Source organism: Chinchilla lanigera, unplaced genomic scaffold, assembly GCF_000276665.1.
Source record: "Chinchilla lanigera isolate Chin_1 unplaced genomic scaffold, ChiLan1.0 scaffold00028, whole genome shotgun sequence".
Classification (NCBI taxonomy): Eukaryota; Metazoa; Chordata; class Mammalia; order Rodentia; family Chinchillidae; genus Chinchilla; species Chinchilla lanigera.
In genome coordinates this window covers 13,488,255-13,506,979 of record NW_004955429.1, presented here as the reverse complement: position 1 = coordinate 13,506,979, position 18,725 = coordinate 13,488,255, and the positions used below count along the sequence as shown (strand labels likewise).

Here is an 18,725-nt window from a genome sequence, read left to right as displayed (position 1 = left end):
GCGGTCGGCGGCCGCGCTAGTTCAGCTGTCGCCTGGGCTCCACGTCGCCAGAGGGCCGGTGGGCTGGAGCGCACGGAGCCCAAGCCGGCGGCAGCGTGCGGAGCCATGGCGGGGCCCGGGCCGGGGGACCCGGACGAGCAGTACGACTTCCTGTTCAAGCTGGTGCTGGTGGGCGACGCGAGCGTGGGCAAGACCTGCGTGGTGCAGCGCTTCAAGACGGGCACCTTCTCGGAGCGCCAGGGCAGCACCATCGGCGTGGACTTCACCATGAAGACGCTGGAGATCCAGGGCAAACGGGTCAAGGTGGGCCGAGCGGGACGGGACCGGCCCTCGCCCGGGAGCCCCTCGCTGCCCCTGCCCCCGGAGTGCGGTACCCGGGGGCGAGCAGGGACCAGGAAGTGGCGGCTTTTGAGGCTCGAGGGCAGAAAGTTTCTGCCCGAATTTCCGGCCTGGCCACGCCTCCTCCCGCGCCGCTTTGTGGCCCCGGTGGCGGTGGCGGAACTTTCCTCGGTCCCCTCCCCCGCCGGCCCGAGCAGTCCCAGAACTCGGCGGATCCGGAAGGGGGGGAGCGGACGAGGCTCGGCCACCGAGCGGGCCGGCAGGATGTGGGTGCCACCGTGTCCCGCGCGGCTGGCTGAGTGACAGACACTTGCGATGAATGAAATCGAGGTGCCATCCCCAGCGACAGAGCGGCAGAGCGCTCCGAGACCGGCACTGCGATTCCTGCTCGCGGCGGCTCCTGAGCCGCCCTCTGCAGATGCACGGGTCCACGTTCAGGGGTTTCAGGACTGCCCTGGGGAGCTCAGGGGAGGGGCCTTCGCTGTCGCTGTGGTTTCCCGCAAGTGGGAGTCAGTTTGGTGGCTCTGCCAGTCTGGGTGCTTCAGGTCTGCTCGTGGTTGCCTTTGGCTGGGATAGTTAGCTCTTTGTCTTTGTTTCTGTAAAATTGGGAAATTCCAGGGTGTCGCCTCTGTCCTGCCCCACCGTGGAGGAAAGTCTTCAGCCTTTACAGGGCCGAGAGGCCTCTAGAGTAGACACGGCTGGGGAGCCAGGAACCCCTGCCTGCAAAGTCTCGCAGTCTTTTGGGTTGCAGGGTGTTTGGGTCTGCACAGAGTGAACGAGGGCAGGTTGCAGTCAGGGACCTAGAGTCTTTTGGGGACCACCCCTTTTGGAGGAGGTGGCAGAGAAGGGCGGCTATAGGTGGACTGTGCCCAGGGTTGAGCCTGTGGCGATGCCAGCAGCCACACTGAAAGGGCAGTGTGAAAACGGAGGCACCCATGAAGAGCAAGAGCCCTTCTGGAAAGCGGCTGGTCGTGCCTGCGGTGTTTGTGGTGGCCCTGTGTTGGCGGCGAACAGGGAGGGGGCGGGGCTTTTGTTTACCTGTCCCAGCGGAGCCTGGGTGGACTGTGCACACGGCATATGTTATGCAATACAGGACCGGCAGTTCATTGTTTCTTTTCCTTCTGTCACCCCCTGATTGTCCATCTTACGAGGTGGCCAGGTGGGGCTATGTAGGAGCCCCAGCACCTCTCAGACATACAGCTGCTTACCTTCTGCAGAGGCTGCTGTGAGCCAGCGATTGTACAGTCTTCTGCTCACTGGAGGGCATTGTGATTATAGTAATAATTTTTTTAAAACTAGGAATTGAACCTGGGACCTCAAGAATGCTGCGCACGCTGGACGTGGTGGTGCCTGCCTGTAATCTCAGCTTGCGAGGTTGAGGCAGGAGAATCGATGCAAGTTGGAGGCTAGCCTGGGCTACACAGTGAGTTCAAGGCCAGTCTGAACTACATAGTGAGACCTTGTCTCAAAAAACAAAACAAACAAAAAAAGAATGCTGTGCTCATGCACTGCTACTGAGCTACACCCCCAGCCCCAGCCCTCTATCTAACCCCCAGAATTAGAGGGAATTATTACTCTCGGTTCATTGTGCACAGACTTGCCTTGGACGCAGCCAGGAAGTGACGGGCGTGGAGAGGTTCTGCTGAGTTTTTCTAACTTGAGAGCACTGTGCTCTTTCCCCTCCTGCAGACTGTCTGTTGGAAGGGGTTGTTTACAGGGAGAAAGCCTTGGCAGTGATTTCCCTCCTCACTTTGCAGTAGGGGAACCCTGAACCCCTGCCCCCAGGGAGGCTGGAATCAACTCAGTAGCAGTGGACCTTGTAGGAACCCTGTCCTTCACTTTGGGAGAGCAGGGTTCTGCTGACTCAGCAGGAGCAGTGGGGGTGGGGGTGTGTGGGGAGTAGGGGTGTGGGGGGGTGTTTCCCTTCCTGGAGTCTGTTTCCTCATCTATAAAGTATCTTCTCAGGGTCTTCAGCCTTTCATGTGATTGTGATTGTGAGTATATATGTTTGGGGATCAAAACCAGGATACTGTACCACTGTACCACTTGGTCTATAGTTCAGTCTGGCCTCAGGTGATCCTCCTGAGTGCTAGGATTATAGGCATGTACCACCACAGCCAGCCTTTATTGTTTATTGTGAGATAGGGTCTTGATAAGTTGCCCAAGCTAGACTTAAACTTGCTATCCTCCTGTATTGTCATTTTTTTTTTAAAGTAATTTTGTCACGGGCTGAGGGTCCCCAGGCTGAAATAAGGAATTCATCCACCCCTTTAAAATCAGTTCATGGGTTCTCTGATTCCTTTCACAGAAAAAGAATTTTCAGGACACAGCAGTAAAAGGGGGGTGAGAAGAGTTTTTTACAGGGAGATACAAGAACTTCTCAAAATTTTGGGTACTTAAGGAAATGACGCCCAATACAGGAGCTGGGAATTTTTGTGTGTGTGCCAGGAATTGAACTCAGAACCTTGTGCTTACAAGCCAGGCCTTTGCCACTGAGTTACATCCCTGGCCTGCACTGGGGATTTTTTGTGTTTTGGAATTTGATGGAATTAGATAATCTCTAGTCTTAGTCTTAGTGGGTGGGAGAGGGTGGCTAACCCCAGTGAGATAATGGTCTATTCCTAAGGGAAACCCCAAAAGCATGGTCCCTTCATGGGTGAGTGAGGACCATTTGCAAGTAAAAGGGAACGGGCAAACTCCAAAGGACTTGGCCAGTTTTGCTATTTTGGGAGAAGGATAAAAAGTAAATCCAGCTTGTGATAAGAAGCTGTATTTTTCTTTTTCTGGTGGTTTTTTTTTTTTTTTTCTTGGTACTAGGAATTGAACTCAGGACCTTGTACTTGCCAGGCAGGCGCAGTGCCACTGAGCTATACCCCGCCACTGCCCTTTTGTTTGTTTTTGAGGCAGCATCTCACTATGTAGTGCAGGTTGGCCTTGAACTTGCTTATGTAGCCCAGGCTGGGCTCAAACTTGCAGCGATCCTCCTGCCTTAGCCTCCTGAGTGCTAGGGTTACAGGTGTGTACCACCACACCCAGCTGTTTGTTTTTTGAGATAGGGTCTCAGTATGTATTCCAGACTGGCCTTGAACTTGCTGTGATCCTTCTGCCTCAGCCTCCTAAGTGCAGAGATTATAGGCATGCGCCACCATGCCCAACTCTTTCCTGTTACTTTATTATATGCATCTGCTCATGGCATTTATGAGACATGAAATTACCTGGTTTATCCTTTCCTTTAGAAGATTAGCTCCTTTAAGACACAGGGACCCACTGGCTAGCCGCAGTTACACAGTGTTCAGTACATGCCTGTTCATCAGTTCGTATTTTAGAGAGCAAGCTGAAGACACGAAAGGTAATGCAACTGGCTTACCCAAGGTCAGTAGCAAAACTAGGATTTGAATCCAGATGCTGGCTAGCTTCTCAGCACAGTGCTCAGTTTTACAGTTGACTGTTGTTTGGGTTCCTTTTGAGTTCATAAAGAAGCCTGGGGCCCTGAAGGTCAGTGCATCTGTGTGCATGGAACTCGCTGAGAAGGCTGTGGACTTGGGCTGAACTCGGGGTGGCAGTGTATTTATTTACCCAGCTACATTTCTGTAGCTCCAGACAGCTTGAGGTATGCTGGACTAGTTGGCAAGCCTTTGCACATGGTCATCACTTCCTGGGTCCACGTGGGTTCCTATGGCTCTGGCTCCCAGTGTCATAGACAGCCAAGTTAGGTAGAGATATCCTAGGCAGTCAGACAGGGCTGGACCCTCGAGGGAGTCAGTGCAGAGGATGAGAACACAGTGCCACCCTGGCTGGAGGCGCATCCGCTGGAGACCAGACTTGTAGATAAAGACGAAACAACCAGGCCTTCATTGCCTCTCTGAGGGTTAAGCAATATATTATAATCGATATCACCTGGTCCAATAAAGTCTAGGTAGACATCAGTCACCAGGTGGGTGACCAGGACCTCCTGACTCATCTCATCCAAAAAAGGTCCTGGTAGCTGGGTGTGGTGGCGCATGCCTGTAATCCCAGCACTCTGGAGGCCAAGGCAGGAGGATCGTTGTGAGTTCAAGACTGGCCTAAGCTACATAAGTGAGCTCAAGGGCAGTCTGAACTGCATAGTGAGACCCTGTCTCAAAAAGACAAAAAAAAAAAAAAAATCCTAGTTCTTTCTATGTACATTTGTTGGGTGATCTGCTTCCCCATTGGATCAACATTACCTACACGGCTGTAGTTGTAATCTTATTGGTTGACCATAGTTTTGTCCCACGTTGTAGCTGCTTCATGATTTTGCAGCCACCTCGTGATTTGGCCCTATAAAACTTGCTCTAGGGGCTGGGGATTTAGCTCAGCGGCAAAGCGCCTGCCTGGCAAGCGCAAGGTCGTGAGTTCGGTTCCCGGTACCAGAGAAAAACCAAAAAAAAAAAAAAACTTGCTCTGGAAAGTGGGGTCTGTAGCATCCCACTCAGGTCCCCTCTTTTCTCAGGAGCTATATCTCTCAGTAAAGTCTCCTTTTTCTTTTTTTTTTTTTTTTTTTTTTTGAGACAGGGTCTCGCCATGCAGTTTAGGCTGGCCTTAAGTTCACTTTGTAGCCCAGGCTAGTCTCGAACTCTCAACGATCCTCCTGCCTCAGTCTCCCGAGTGCTGGGATTATAGGCTTGCACCACCATGCCTGGTTCTCAGTAAAGTTTCTTACTCTTAACCTCCGTTGTTCCTTAGAATTCATTCTTCAGTTTTGGGGAACACAAACTTGTCAGATCTAGTAGGTTGAGAGTTATAATATTTCCCTTATGTCAGTTAGAGGTCCTATATCACCAGGACTTCATATATCTGAGTGCTCCTGGTCGTTCAGACTTGGAGTTGCAGAAAAAGAGCACTGAACCAGGAGTCTGAAAGTGGGGATTTACTTGCATCTCTGTCATAACCTTGAGCAATTCAGATTCTCATTTGGAACCTCAGACTTTTCATTCTTCAAATGGTGCTAATGGCTACTGTGTCTTCTGAGGGTTGTTATAAAAGTAAGGACATGCTTAAAAGAGTTTAAAATTTCCTTGACTTAGCTGGATATGGTGGCACATGCCTATAATCCCAGCACTTGGGAGGCTGAGGCAGGAGAGTCTCCCAGTTCAAGGCTAGCCTGGACTACACAGGGAGACCCTGTCTCAAAACAAAACAATGACAAATTTCCTTTACTTTTTTGTTTGCAGCCCTGGGGATGGAACCCAGGGCCTCAGATGTGCTAGGCTAGTTCTACAACTGAGTGTATCCCCGACCCTTTTTACTTTCTTTTGGTTTTTTTGAGACTGGGTCTGGCTATCCAGTTCAGGCTGGCCTTGAGCTCACAGCGATCATCCTACCTCAGCCTCCCACATGCTGGGATTACAGGCGTGTGCCATCATGCCTGGGCTTTTTACTTTCTTCCTTTCTTTCTTTTTTTGTCTTTTTGAGCCAGGGTCTTGCTAGTGGTTTAGGCTGGCCTTGAGCTCACTTTGTAGCCCAGGCTGGTCTCAAACTTGCAGTGATCCTCCTGCCTCAGCCTCCCAAGTGCTGGGATTACAGGTGTGCGCCACCATGCCTGGCCTGGCTACTTTTTTTACGTTTATTTATTCTTTGTTTTTTTTGAGACAGGGTCTCACTATATACTTCTGGCTGGCCTTAAGTTCATGGCACCAGGCCCTGCTCTTTTTTCATTTTATTTTATTAAAAAAAAACACTAAGGCAAGGTCTTACTAAATTGCCCAACATGGCCTTGGACTTGGGATCATCCTGCTGAAGACAACCCGAGTAGCTGGATTATAGGTGTGTATCATCATACCCAGCTCTCCTAAACTTTTTTTTTTGGGTATCGGGAACTGAACTCAGGACCTTGCGCTTGCTAGGCAGGCATTTACACCGCTGAACTATATCTCCGGCCCATCTTAACTTGTTTTTGAATGGATAATCCATTCACATGGTTCAAACCAAGTCAAATTTCAAAGACTTAAAAGGACATAGAAGAGCTGGGCATGGTGGCACACACCTATAATCCCACAGGAGGATTGCTGCAAGTTTCCCAAGTTCAAGACCAGCCTAGATGGCATAGTGAGTTCAAGGGCATCCTGAACTACCTAGGGAGACCCTGTCTCAAAAAACAAAAACAAGGCAGCAGGATCACAGTGAGTTCAAGGCCAGCCTAGGCTACCAAGTGAGTTCAAGGCCAGCTGAACCTCAGAGTGAAACCCTGTCTTAAAAAGACAAAAAAAAACAAAAAACAAACAAACAAAAAAACACATATAGGAAATGGTTTCCCTTCCACCTTTGTCTCCCAAGACACCCAGTGTCCTCTAAGCAGAAGCAATCAGTGTTGCACATTTCTTATTTATCCTGAAAGTGTAGATAAGACCAAAAATGTATAATGTTAACTAATAGAAGGGTTTGTTTCATTATTGCTATTGTTACCACTTCCTCCTGGGATGACAGGGGTTGTCTAAGTTAGGCCCTCCGCACCGCACTGTCCCCCAGGAAATCTCAGCTTCTTCTCAATCCCTGAAACACTCTGACTGGCTCTTCTCTTCCCTCTTATCTGGGACAGCACAAAGGCCTGTTATATAAAGTGGGTTTTGCAGCTCACTAGGCACACGGCCTCGAGTGCAGTGCCGAGGTCAGCTTTGTCTGCACTGCACCCCTTTCCTCAGCACTCGTTATTGGGGCTGCTGCCAGGTCTCTTCTGCATGGAGGTAGTCTGTGCCCTTAGGCCTGGGCCTCCAGATTGCAGGACCTTTGGCCTTGGTGCTCAGCTGTCCTTGGCCTAGAAGTCATCTCTGTTTTTCTAGCTACTCCTGGTACCTTCCAGAGAAGGGGGGCAGGGCAGGGTAAAAGGAACTTCTTTTGTTTTGTTTTTAGTGCCTGGATTTAAACCCAGAGCCTTGTGCATGTTATTCTAGCATTCTACCACTGAGCTCTACCCCGCAAGGGTAAAATGTTGTTGTTGTTGCTGTTGTTTTAGGTATGTCTTCTCAGTTCTTCCCATCAAGGGTCTGGTTTTGCTCCTGTACATTCTCTTTGGATAAAATCAGTTTGACTTTTCAGTCTTGATCAGAAATAGCAAAAGGACTGTTAGATAAGAGAAGTTCTGGGTCATGCTGGTTTTCTGAAGAAATCTGTTCTTGATACCAGTGGCAACCATCCTGGTTGCAAAATAAACCTTGCCTCCCAAGGCTTCTTAGCAGCCTGTTGGACAGTGGGAAGAAGATCTGCCTCCCAGCTGCAGGCACCAGGTTCGAACCTTGGCTCTGCCACATGTTACCTCGGGCACGTCCATTTCTCCTCCAAATCCCTGGCCTAGTGGGTCATCAGCACAGGGGAAGTGATGCTGGTCTGTAACTGCTAGGGAGGCGGGAAGGTGGTGTTCTCAGCCTGCCTCCCGCTGACCAGAGCAGCCTCTCACCACTCTGATGCTTGTCAGTGAAGTGGGAGAATCATGCCAGTGATTTTTTCACATTGTAGTAGAAGCCAATCAGATCCTGTAGTAGACAAGGGACCTTTCTAACCTTGCAGCTCCTGAGAGAGGGCTGTTTGTCATTTCTATTTTATTTTATCATTTTATTATTATTATTTTTTTTTGGTACTGGGAATCGAACTTAGGACCTTGTACTTGCCAGGCAGGCGCTTGTGTCGCTGAGCTATGTCCCTGGCCCTCATTTTATTTTTTGACAGGTCCTCACTGGTCTCACTATACTAGCCCAGGTTGGCCTCAAACTTGTGGTAATCCTCCTGCCTCAGCCTCTTGAGTGCTGGGATGACAGGAGTTCACCACCAGCTGGCCTCATCTGTCTTTAAAAGCCCTGCCTAAATATGATTCAGAATGCTCTCTCTTGATTGCACCACTGTGGCGTGCAAATCTCCTGTTCCTGAACCAGGAGGAGGCCAATCTAATCCTGGAGGTGTGTGAATGGTGGCTTTTAGAAGTTTCTCATAAGCAAGCTCAGTGACTGTCCCTCACATGGAGTGTTAGGTCCCACTGCTCAGGAGGCTAAGGTGGGAAGATTGTTGGAATCCAAAAGTTCTAGGCCAGCCTAGGCAACATAGTGAGACCCTGTCTCAAAAGCAAAATAGAAAATGAATACGGGGTGCGTCAAGAAAGTAGTTATGTGCGTGGATTTGTGAAATCACCTACACAGTGGTGGCAAATCTGTGCCATGCATGACGCAGCCAGCTGTTTGATATCATTGAAAGCTCTGAAAAGTTTGCTATCACTGACAGAAGTTCAGTGTGTGGATGGTTGCTGTTCATTTCAGAGTCGTCTTCCCGAGAACTTCCATTTCCTGAGTATCACTCTTTCTTCACAATCTGTTCTGGAGCCCCTTGCTTTTTCTTTTGGCTGGTCCTTCCGGGTAGGATTTGGTGAGAAAGAAGAGTTCCTGAGCTCTATCTCCAGTACTGCTAAGTAAGTAAATACATACATAATGACCATGGGGCATCTCCCCATGCTGGGGACTTGTGTAGGTCCTGAAGGCAACTCTGTATGCGTTGGGTAGTGACAAGCCATGGCGGTAAAGGTGTTGCCTTCTCAGGTGACTGCTTTCTACAGAAATAAAGTGTGCTTGATTTGAGAGGCCTATCAGTTTGGCCCTCAATGAACTGTATGTGTTAAATTTCAGCACTGTCTTGGTTACTTTTTTCTTGTTGTGGAGACAAAATACCTGACACCCAGAATTAGGGAAGGAAAGGTTTACTTAGCTCATAGTTTGTGGAGGTTTCAGACCATACTCGGCTGGCTCCAAGGCAGAGCGGCACATGGCAGAGGGCAATGGTTCGTGGCAGTAGAAACAGCAAAAGCAATGCAAGGAAATAGGGAGGATGGAGAGCAAGCCTCTTTCCCTCCCTCTGTTGTGTGCAGGCTACCCGCTCTAGGGCGGGTGTAGCATTCTCACCCATAATCCCAGCATTGGACCATGAATCAATCAAAAACTCTAGAAGCCTGCCCCTTGAGTGCATGAGGCTTTGGGGGGACATTCAGACACAAACCATAACAGGCACTGTGACAAAATGCCTGAGAAAATCAACTCAGAAGGAATGGTTTGTCTGGGTTTCAGCCCAGGGGCATGTGGCCAGTGGTGGCACAGCACATGGTGGGAGTGGGAGCCTGTGGTAGAGGAGGCCTGCTCACCCCATGTGGGCAGGAAGTAAGAAGAGGAAGGGACTGGGGTTCTAGTTCCCCTTCAGAGGCAAACCCTAGTGACTTCCTTGCATGAGGCCCTTGCCCCACCCGACAGCAGCCTGGGCTGGGCTAAGATCAGGCCTTTCAAAAAAGGGCCTTGTGGGGGCTTGTTCTTGGCTCCACAAAGCTCTCGCTATCTGAAAAAATTCTATCATGTTAAGCCAGATAATCCCCATACCTGCCATTTTTAATGTGTGAAAATTAGGGTTTGTGTATGTGTGTGTAATTGAACCTAGGGCCTCATCTGTGCTAAGCACACACCAACACTGAGCGATCCCCCAACCCCCAAATTATTTTTACAAGTAGAACTATTCTTTGCACAGTTTCCAATGAAAACCTGAGTTCTTTCTCCTCGAGTTTAACTCTGTGTGGGTATGCCAATAGGGAATGATTTCATCACCAAAAAAATAGATCACATTTCCAGAATAAGCACCAATTTGTTGGCTATGAATTCTTCTGTCATGTTTGTATTACGATGAAACACAGAGAAAAAAGTCAATTTCAGGAAATACGTGAAAACACTTTGAAATAATAGAAAAATCACTCAGAAAAAATAATTTTATTATTAAAATGCTAAGGTGCATCCCTCAAACTAAACTCTCACTCTAGCTTTCTTTGGGATTGTTTTCCCCAGAATGAGCCCTAAACAGTGCTGGCTGTGTGTGCAGGGCTGGGAGCTACTTCTAAGCAGGCAGGGACTGGGTCCCATGCTGGCTGCTTGGCTGTGCCCAAGCAGAGGGTTCCAGAGAGATGCGAGTGGAGCTGGAACAGACCCTGGATTCTGATGCAAAGCACAGGGAAGGTGAAATGAGTGCGTGGTGGGAATGGGACGAGGTAGAGTCCCTCAGCTCTGGGGAAGAGCGGTGATGGCTGAGGTCCCTGTGTGTCAGGATTGGCGTTGGGCCAGTTTGCTCTGCATGTGCACACACATGCATCAACATACTGTTATTCCTGCTTAAAGTAGCACTCTGGCAACAAATTTCTTTTCTTTCTTTTTTGTAGTACTGGGAATTGAACCCAGGACCTTTACACTGAACTGCATCCCCAGCACTTTTATTTTATTTTTCTTTTAATTTTGAGACAGGGTCTTGCTAAATTGCTAAGCTGGGCTTGAACTGTGATCCTCTGTCTCAGCCTTCCACAGTGCTAGGATCACAGGTATGTACCACCATGTGGGCCTAAATTACAATTTCTTCTTCTTCTTCTTCTTCTTCTTCTTCTTTTTTTTTTTTTTTTTTTTTTGAGACAAGGTCTTGCTGTATAGTTTGTCTAGCTTTGAACTCACTATGTATCCTAGGCTGGCCTTGAACTTGCAGCGATCCTCCTTCAGTCTCCTGAGTGCTGGGATTACAGCTATGCCACCGTGGCTGGCATGACATTGTCATTCTCTCAGTTCTCTCTTTTAGGAGAGATTGTACAAGCTAGAAGCTGGAATTTAGACACCTATTCCTTTACCTTTCCGTCTGTCTTTTTTCTTCTTCATGTTGGGAATGGAACCCAGGGTCTTACAGGTGCTAACCAAGTAGACTACCACTTATCCACACCTCAGCATCACAGTTTTGAAAAATTTGAAACTATGTTGTAGGTTTTATACTTGACTCCTAAATACCTCAGTGTAAAAGTTTTATACTTGACTCCTAAATACCTCAGTGTAAAAGTTTTAAGAATAAGGATTGTAATAGTAAGTATAGCTGGGCGTGGTGGTGTATGCCTGTAATCCCAGTACTTGAGGCCTGAGGCAGGAGAATCCCTGCAAGTTTGAGGCCAGCCTGTGCTACATAGGGAGTTCAAGGCCAGCCTGAACTACATAGCAAGACCTTGTCTCAAGAAGAAGGAGAAGAAGAAAAAGTAGTAGTTCAAAGGATTTGGCTCAGTGGTGGAGTACTCATCTAGCTTGTGAAGGCCCTAGGTTCAATCCCCAGCACCTCAAAAAGAAAAAGAAGTATAATACCATGATTATACCTAGCCATATTAGTATTTTTTTAATAGAATCTATTGTCCAGTTCATTTTTAAGTTTTCCCAACCATATTAGTCAGTTTTTCATCACTGGGACACAATGCCAGCACCTACAATTTAAAGAAGGAAAGGTTTATTTTGTGCATGGTTTCAGAGGTTCAGTCTATAGTTGACTGGCTCTGAGGCAGAAATGGCATGGCTGAAGGATCTGGTAGAGGAAAGCTGCGTACCTCTTTGCAGTTAGGAAGCAGCATAGGGGAACAGTGCCACTAAGAAGAAGCCAAGGCCCAGATATGATATCCAAGATTACGCCTACTTGACACAGCCACACATACTCTGCTTTACTAATCCCTTAGGTAGTTTTAAAGCTAATTATGTTGAGAATCCATCTCAGTTGTCAAATTACAACTCTTGTCAACTTGACACCCAAACACAGGTCCTTAAATCATACTTAACCTCCACATGGAGACAATAATAAGGTCATAATTCTGGCTAACATCATGTAGTTATCTTGATTGCAGATGAAAATGCAATAATTTGCTCCCCAAAATCTCAACAGTTCCAGCATTGCTTAAAAGTCCCAGTCCAAGTCTCCTCTGAAACTCAAGGCAAACTCAGTTTTGAATCCCTGTAACAATCAAAAAGCAAGTTATATAAACCCAACGTACAATGACATAGTGTAAACATTCCCATTCCTAAAGGAAGCACTAAGGGGATAGAAAGGATAGGACCAAAGCAAGACTGAAACCTCACAGGGCAAACATTAAGTCCCATAGGTCCATGTCCAGTGTCCAGGACACATGATAGTGAGATGTAAGTTCCAAAGGGCTGGGTGGCCCCATCCCATGGTTGCAGCCCACCCACAGTCTCTTAGGCTGGCTCTGCTTGCTGCAGCTTTCTTCACTGACAGTTCACATTCCTGGCATCTCCAGCTTCCAGGGTTCTCCATAGCGTCTTCAGCTTCATTCTCACAGCTTCATGCACCCCTGTCCCAGGAGCAACTTGCCTAGCCTCCAAGGTCTTCCTCTGAAATATGGTGTAAGCCTCCATGACCTTACAACTCTAGCATTCTACATTCCTAAAATATCAAAATCTTGTACATGAAGGCAGGATCTACCATCAGTTCAAGAAGTAGCCAGGCCCCCTTCCACTATGGCTGCAGTGGCCTCTGAATGCCTAGATAACTGAGCACAGTTAAATGAATCCTGAAGAACCAGTTCCCTAGACAGCCTTCCTTCAGTTGCAGTCCCAGGGACTCTTCTAAAGTGAAAAGTTGGCACCTTTGCCCCCTTGAGCCTCTGATGGGTCAGAGTCTTATTAATTTCTTTTTTCCCTGTTTTTTTGTTTGTTTTTTGAGACAAGGTCTTACTATGTATTTGAGGCTGGCTGTGAACTTCTTATAGTCCTCCTGCCTCAGCTTCCTGTGTGCTGGGATTACAGGCATGCACCACCATGCCCAGCCTGAGGTCTTGTTATTTCCAAGATACCCTATATGCATCTTTCTTCTTGTCCCTGTTCAAAGTAGTTGGTTTTTTAAAAAATGGCATTAATCTTTTCAGCAACCACACCTCCTTTGGTCCCAATGTTACACATGGTTCTTCAGGTCAAAATTTAACTTTTTCCAGTCATTCTGCTCTACTGTTTGTGCCCAGTTTTTGCTGTAAGTCTGACTAAACGCTGCCAGCAGTATCCATGCCGTAGTCTGAATGATAGGCTATCTTGTAATTTCCTTTGCTAGAAAGTCCTTCACCCTTAAACTCAGCCTCCAGCAAAGTCTCAGGACATGGGCAAAATGTAGACAAGTTCTTTGCCAGAATGTAACATGGATGGCCTCGAGTCCAATTCCTGGTGGGTCTTCGTTACCATCTGAAACCTCCTAAGCCTGACCTTTACTGTCTGCGTTCTTATCTGCATTCTAGTCTTCTGAACTCTGACCAGAACCACCCATCAGGCTCTACTTACAGCATTCTGGGGCTTCTCTAGCCTGCATCTCCAAATCTTTCCAAATTCCTCTTGTAAACGAGCTCCAAAGGGTTCTGAACCACACGGTCATGTACAGTCACAGCAACAAACCCTGCTGAAATACCACAATTTCTCTGTGAGTCAGCTTTTCATCACTGGGATGTGTTGCCTGGTATCACAATTTAAAGGAACAGAGGTTTATTTAGGCTCACAGTTTCAGAGTGTCCAGCCATGTTCGGCTGGCTTTGAGGCAGAAATGGTGTAGTACAAGGGTCTGGAGGAGGAAAGCTGCTCATCCATGGCAACCAGCAAGCAGAGCTAGGAAACAGTGCCAGAGAGGAAAGGGCCAGAGACAGATACAGTACCCGAGATCACGCCTCCATGACCTGGACACACCCCAGATGTGTGCTTCACTGATCCCCTGTGGACTCTTATGCCAATCAAGTTGACAGTCTAGTTAACTCACACCAACTTTCCACATTTTTTGTGTGTATGTGGTGCTGAGCATGGAACCAGGACCTTGTGTGCATGCTAGGCAAGTGCTCTACCACTGAGCCACTCCCACAGCTTCCCTAATGTCTTTTGCAGTATTTCTCCCCGCCCAGTCTCCTGTGTCCATACCTTGTATTTGCTTGCTGTGCCTCTTTGTCTCCTAGTCCAGACCAAAACCTTACTTTTAAAATTTTGTATTGTTTTTAAGTAATTGTATCTTAGTGTGTTTCTCAGGCTGTCTTTGCACTCCTACCTCTGCTTTTTTGCGTAGCTGAAACCACAGCACATATTGCTGATCTTACTTTAAAAAAAAAAAGTTATTTTGTTTTTTTGAGTCAGGGTTTCTGTGTAGTTCAGGCTGGCCTTGAACTCACTATGTAGCCCAGGCTGGCCTTGAACTCATGGTGATCCTCTTGCCTCAGCCTCCTGAGTGTTGGGATTACAGATGTGCAGCACCTGGCCCAGCTCCTTTATTTCTTATATTTCCTATAAGCTAAAAGGTAAGTTTAGAGGCTCCATGGATCTCAGGTTAGGCTGTTCTGGCAAGAATGTGCCAGGAGTGATGTGTGCTTGGTCCTGCAGCATTTATGTCAGGGACTTACTAGGAGTAAGGCCATATTTGATCACATCATCAGAGTAGTGGCTTCCAGATTTGTCCACTTTTGTTTAAAGATTCTTCTTTATTGCCACATGCAGTGGGCCATGCTTTTAATCCCAGCTATTCAGGAGGCCGAGGCAAGTTCTCAAGTTTGAAGCCAGCTCGGGCAATTAGTGAGGCCCTGTCTCAAAATAAAAATACAAAAATGACTGGGGCTGTAGCTCAGTGGTAGAGCACCCCTGGGTTCATTCCCCCGTTCTGGAAAGGAGAAAGAAAGGAAGGAGAGGGAGCAGAGGAGGAGGAAGAAAAAGATTCCTCTGTTGCTCTTTCGACCTTGTTTTTGAAGTTTTTGGAGCCATAGCCTTGGGGCTGGGGATGTAGCTCAGTGGTGGAGTGCATTTCATGCTCTAGGCCTTGAGTCTGATTCCCCTGCACCAAGGGACAAAAAAAGAGCTTTGGCCTGGACTTGACCTTTTCAGTCTGGACTGGCAGGCAAGCTGAGATGGGATTAAAAGGGAAGAACTCCTGAAACCTAGAAGGTGCTCTGCTGGGATTAATTATGGTTGTTGGCTAGAGGTTGCCCACCTGGCACTCTGAGACTTCAGCACCAGCTCAGAGATAATTACACTGCCACAGCACACAGTTTGTTCATCCTGTCACTTCCTGCCTTCTCGCAGGCACCACTGTAGGCCCAAAGAGCAAACGATAAATCAAGGCAGTTCCTGGGCTTCTGGGTCACCTCCGGCTGGGGAAACATGGAAGGAAACGAGCACCAGGCATGTGACACTGTTAGTGCTGTCGCTGTGGTGACTGGGATTTCTGAGCCAAGCCTTGGACCACGTGGCCCAACAAGTATGCTTAGGTTTATTGTGGTGACAGCCGTACAGAATGTTGACAGTGAGGACTGTTTCCCCAAAGCAGGGCCCACAGTTGCCATGGCTATCATGGAAAAGTGTTCCGCATCCAGGGCTATGGAGATGTGGGAGAGGGATGGAAAGGCTTTGGGGACCGGGCCGTGGGAGTGCAGGGCCATCAGGGTTCAGGGAGGTGGGGTGCTGTTTGCCCAGGTTGGGGAGCAAGACGGTGGACAGCGCCCGACCAGGCCAGCGCCCGACCAGGCCAGCCTGCTGCAGGGCTCCTCTGTGCTTTGTCGTGAGGGCGGCAGGAAGAGCAGTGCGCTGCTGGGGTGGGGTGGGGGGAGCTGCCTGCCAGTGTTTGTTCCTGGGAGTTGATGTGACTAGTGGAGGGACAGTGAGGACAGAGGTCCCCAGGGGACAGCCCCGGTGTGGCCCGCATTCCTTTGATCAAAGTATTGGGGAGCAAGAGGAGCAGTTTGAGGGGCGGAGAGCTCAGTTTGGGACCTAGCAGTAGAGTCCCCTGCAGGCTGGCTCCTGGCACTGAGGAATTTGGGGTTATGCAGAGGATGCAGAGGATGCAGGGGCAAAAGGAGGCAGAACTTGAGTTGTGACTAAGTGCTGCTGGCTCGCCAGAACCCTTTCTGGATGGGCACAGTTGCTGAGTTGGCCTGGCGGCCCGTGTGGGTATGGTCGCTTCACGTTTTCCCCTGGTCCTGAGTGGAGCCTCTGTGTGTGGTTGATGTGGTGGCAGGGAAGTGGATAGGATGGGAAATACCCATAGCACGGGTAGCTGCCCTCCCAGACTGTGGGGAGGAAATTCACATGGCAGAAGCCAGTGTGATTGTCCTCACACAGCTTGGGAACCCCAGACCCTGAGCTCCTCTGTCACTCTGCACAGCCACAGTATCAGCTGTGGGGAGTTGCACTGTAACAAGGGACAAAGAAAGTCCTTTCTGGTGCTGGGTCCTGAGAGCCCCAGTTAGAGAATCGGAGGGATTTAGGGTGCAGGACACTGTCCCAAGCCCTTGGGTCCCTCTGGCACAGGCTGCATTCAAGACCACTTGGATTGTCCCAGCCTGCGTCACTGAGCCAGTGTGTTCTTGCCCCACTGTCTGCTGGCCACCCCCCTGACCACCCAGGTGTGCGGACCACCCAGGTGGGGCCTGTGTCTGTGGCTTCGAGGAACACACTACTGGCTGGCAGCCACTGATTGTTGTCCTCTTGCCTGGCGGGGCTGGTGTGTGGGCTTGAAGCTTCCCTGGAGGACCCAGGGCAGCAGGGGCAACCAGTGATAGGAGAGGAGACCTGGAGGATAGGACACAGCTCCACCTCCTGGCTTGACTTGTGCATCCCAAGACAGGATAAAAAATAGCTCAGGAATTTGTATTTGGGTCGTGTGATCACTTCAGGTCTGTCCCGATAGCTAACTTCGCCAAGGTCCTTTTCTAAGGTGGGGGAGCGAGGAACTTTCTGCTACCTGCCTTGTTACTCAGGAAAAAGACACCAAATAAATGCCACTTGTGTTCCTAACAGGAGGGACCGAGCTGGCACAGGTGCTGACACTGAGCTTCCCATGGTGCTTTAACCTCATAAACAGGATGTTTTCCCACAGGGCACCTATCAGCTCTTGCAGTGGGACCAGCAGCCACAAGCCCTGGAAAAGCAGCTTCCAGGACCCATCTTCCATAGATTACGGATTTGCTGAGGCCTGTTCCATGCCAGGCACTGTGATGGTGGCTGGTGGTACCGGGAGGGATAAGGATGCAGTCCCTGCCAGCTGTGGTGGCACACACCTGTAATCCCAGTACTCAGGAAGCTGAGGCAGGAGGATCACGAATGGGGCCAGCCTGAGCTACATAGTAAGCTTAAGGCCAACCTGAACTACATAGGGAGACCCTGTTTCAAAAAAAGGGAGATGGAGGGGATGTACCTCAGTGATGAGACCTTGGGTTCAGTTCCCAGTACTGAAAAAAAAAATGCTGGGCCAGGGATATAGCTCAGCGGTACAAGTGTCTGCCTGGCAAGCGCAAGGTCCTGAGTTCGATTCCTGGTACCAAAAAACAAAAAACAAAAACAAAAACAAAAAATGCTGATCCCTTACTGAGAAGCGGGAACCATCACTGGCAGCCCCAGCTGATTCCCACTCAGACCCATTTTGTTTGCCAGACAGAAGAGTGATTAGTTGTCTTTGTTCTGTTTTTCACTCCCCCACAGAACATCTTTTTCTTTCTTTTCTTTTCTTTTCTTTCTTTTCTTTTCCTTTCTTTTCTTTCTTTGTTTTCTCTCTCTCTCTCTCTCTCTCCCTCCCTCTCCCTCTCCCTCTCCCTCTCCCTCTCTCCCCCTCCCTTTCTGTCTCTCTCTCCCTTTCTCTCTCTCTCTTTTTCTTTTCACTTTATAAAGAAAAGAGGTTTATTTTAGCTCTTTTGGTTCTGGAGGTACAGGGTTGTGGGCTGTGTCTGGTGATGGCCTTCTTGCTGGTGGAGCCCCAAAGGGGTACAGGGCATCACGTGGGAAAACAAGGAGTGTGCATGTGTGCGTGCATGTGCCCCATCCTTGCGTGTGTGCGTGTGCGCACGTGCATGTGTGTGCCACATCCTTGCATCTCCCAGTCCTGCCATCTTGCTGCCTTCTGTGTTCCCTGCTAGTCCTCAAAGCCGTCCTAGAGTGGGACCTGTGACAGGGTCCGGATGTGTGCTGCTGTAGAGGAGAGCTCAGGGACACTGGGCTGTGGGGTCCTGAGAGACACGCAGAATGCACCCAGAGGCTAGGAATGAGAAAGGAGTGATGGAGACTCAGCAGTAGTGTAGCTGGGAGCTCTGAAAAGAAATGCCCCATAGAGCTCTGGCAGCAAAGATCAAAGACTTGATGTCTCCACCCAACCTGTTTAATTAAACGCACCTGCTCCAGCCCTGCTGCAGGGAGGGGAGGGAGGCTGGCACCCTTTCCTGAGCACACGCACTGTGGGAGCCCTCCTGTCCTCACGGTCTCCCCAGTGTCCCTCTGGGAGATGCTCCTGGCCTGACTCCAGCATCAGCAGCCAGAGACTTTCCCTAGAGGTCATGCAAGACCGGAAGCCTGGCCGGGGAGCACTGGAGGAACTGGGTCTGCTCAGGGCACAGTACCAACCCCACCTGCTGTCCAGATTCTGTGGGTGGAGGTTACCCCCGAGGCCTGAGGCGGAGTGACAAGGTCTGGGAGCTGTGATTCGGCTGCGTGGGAGGAAGCCTGAGTTGGGTCAAGACTGCTGGGCGTGACCTATGGGTGCTGGAGTGGTGGTGCGGCTGTGAGGCTGTGAGAAAGGGCGTGGCAGACATGGGTGTCATGGCAACTTAGTGC

General features: G+C 49.2%; 1 protein-coding gene across 1 annotated transcript in view; it reads left to right on the top strand.

The window, feature by feature from the left end:
* Positions 1-18,725, top strand: part of Rab43 (RAB43, member RAS oncogene family) — a gene marked incomplete at its 5' end in the record, with an annotated part of 32,520 nt that continues 13,795 nt past the window's right edge. Inside the window, 1 exon segment of the mRNA XM_005386994.2 lies at positions 1-303. Coding sequence (XP_005387051.1) covers positions 106-303 — 198 coding nt within the window.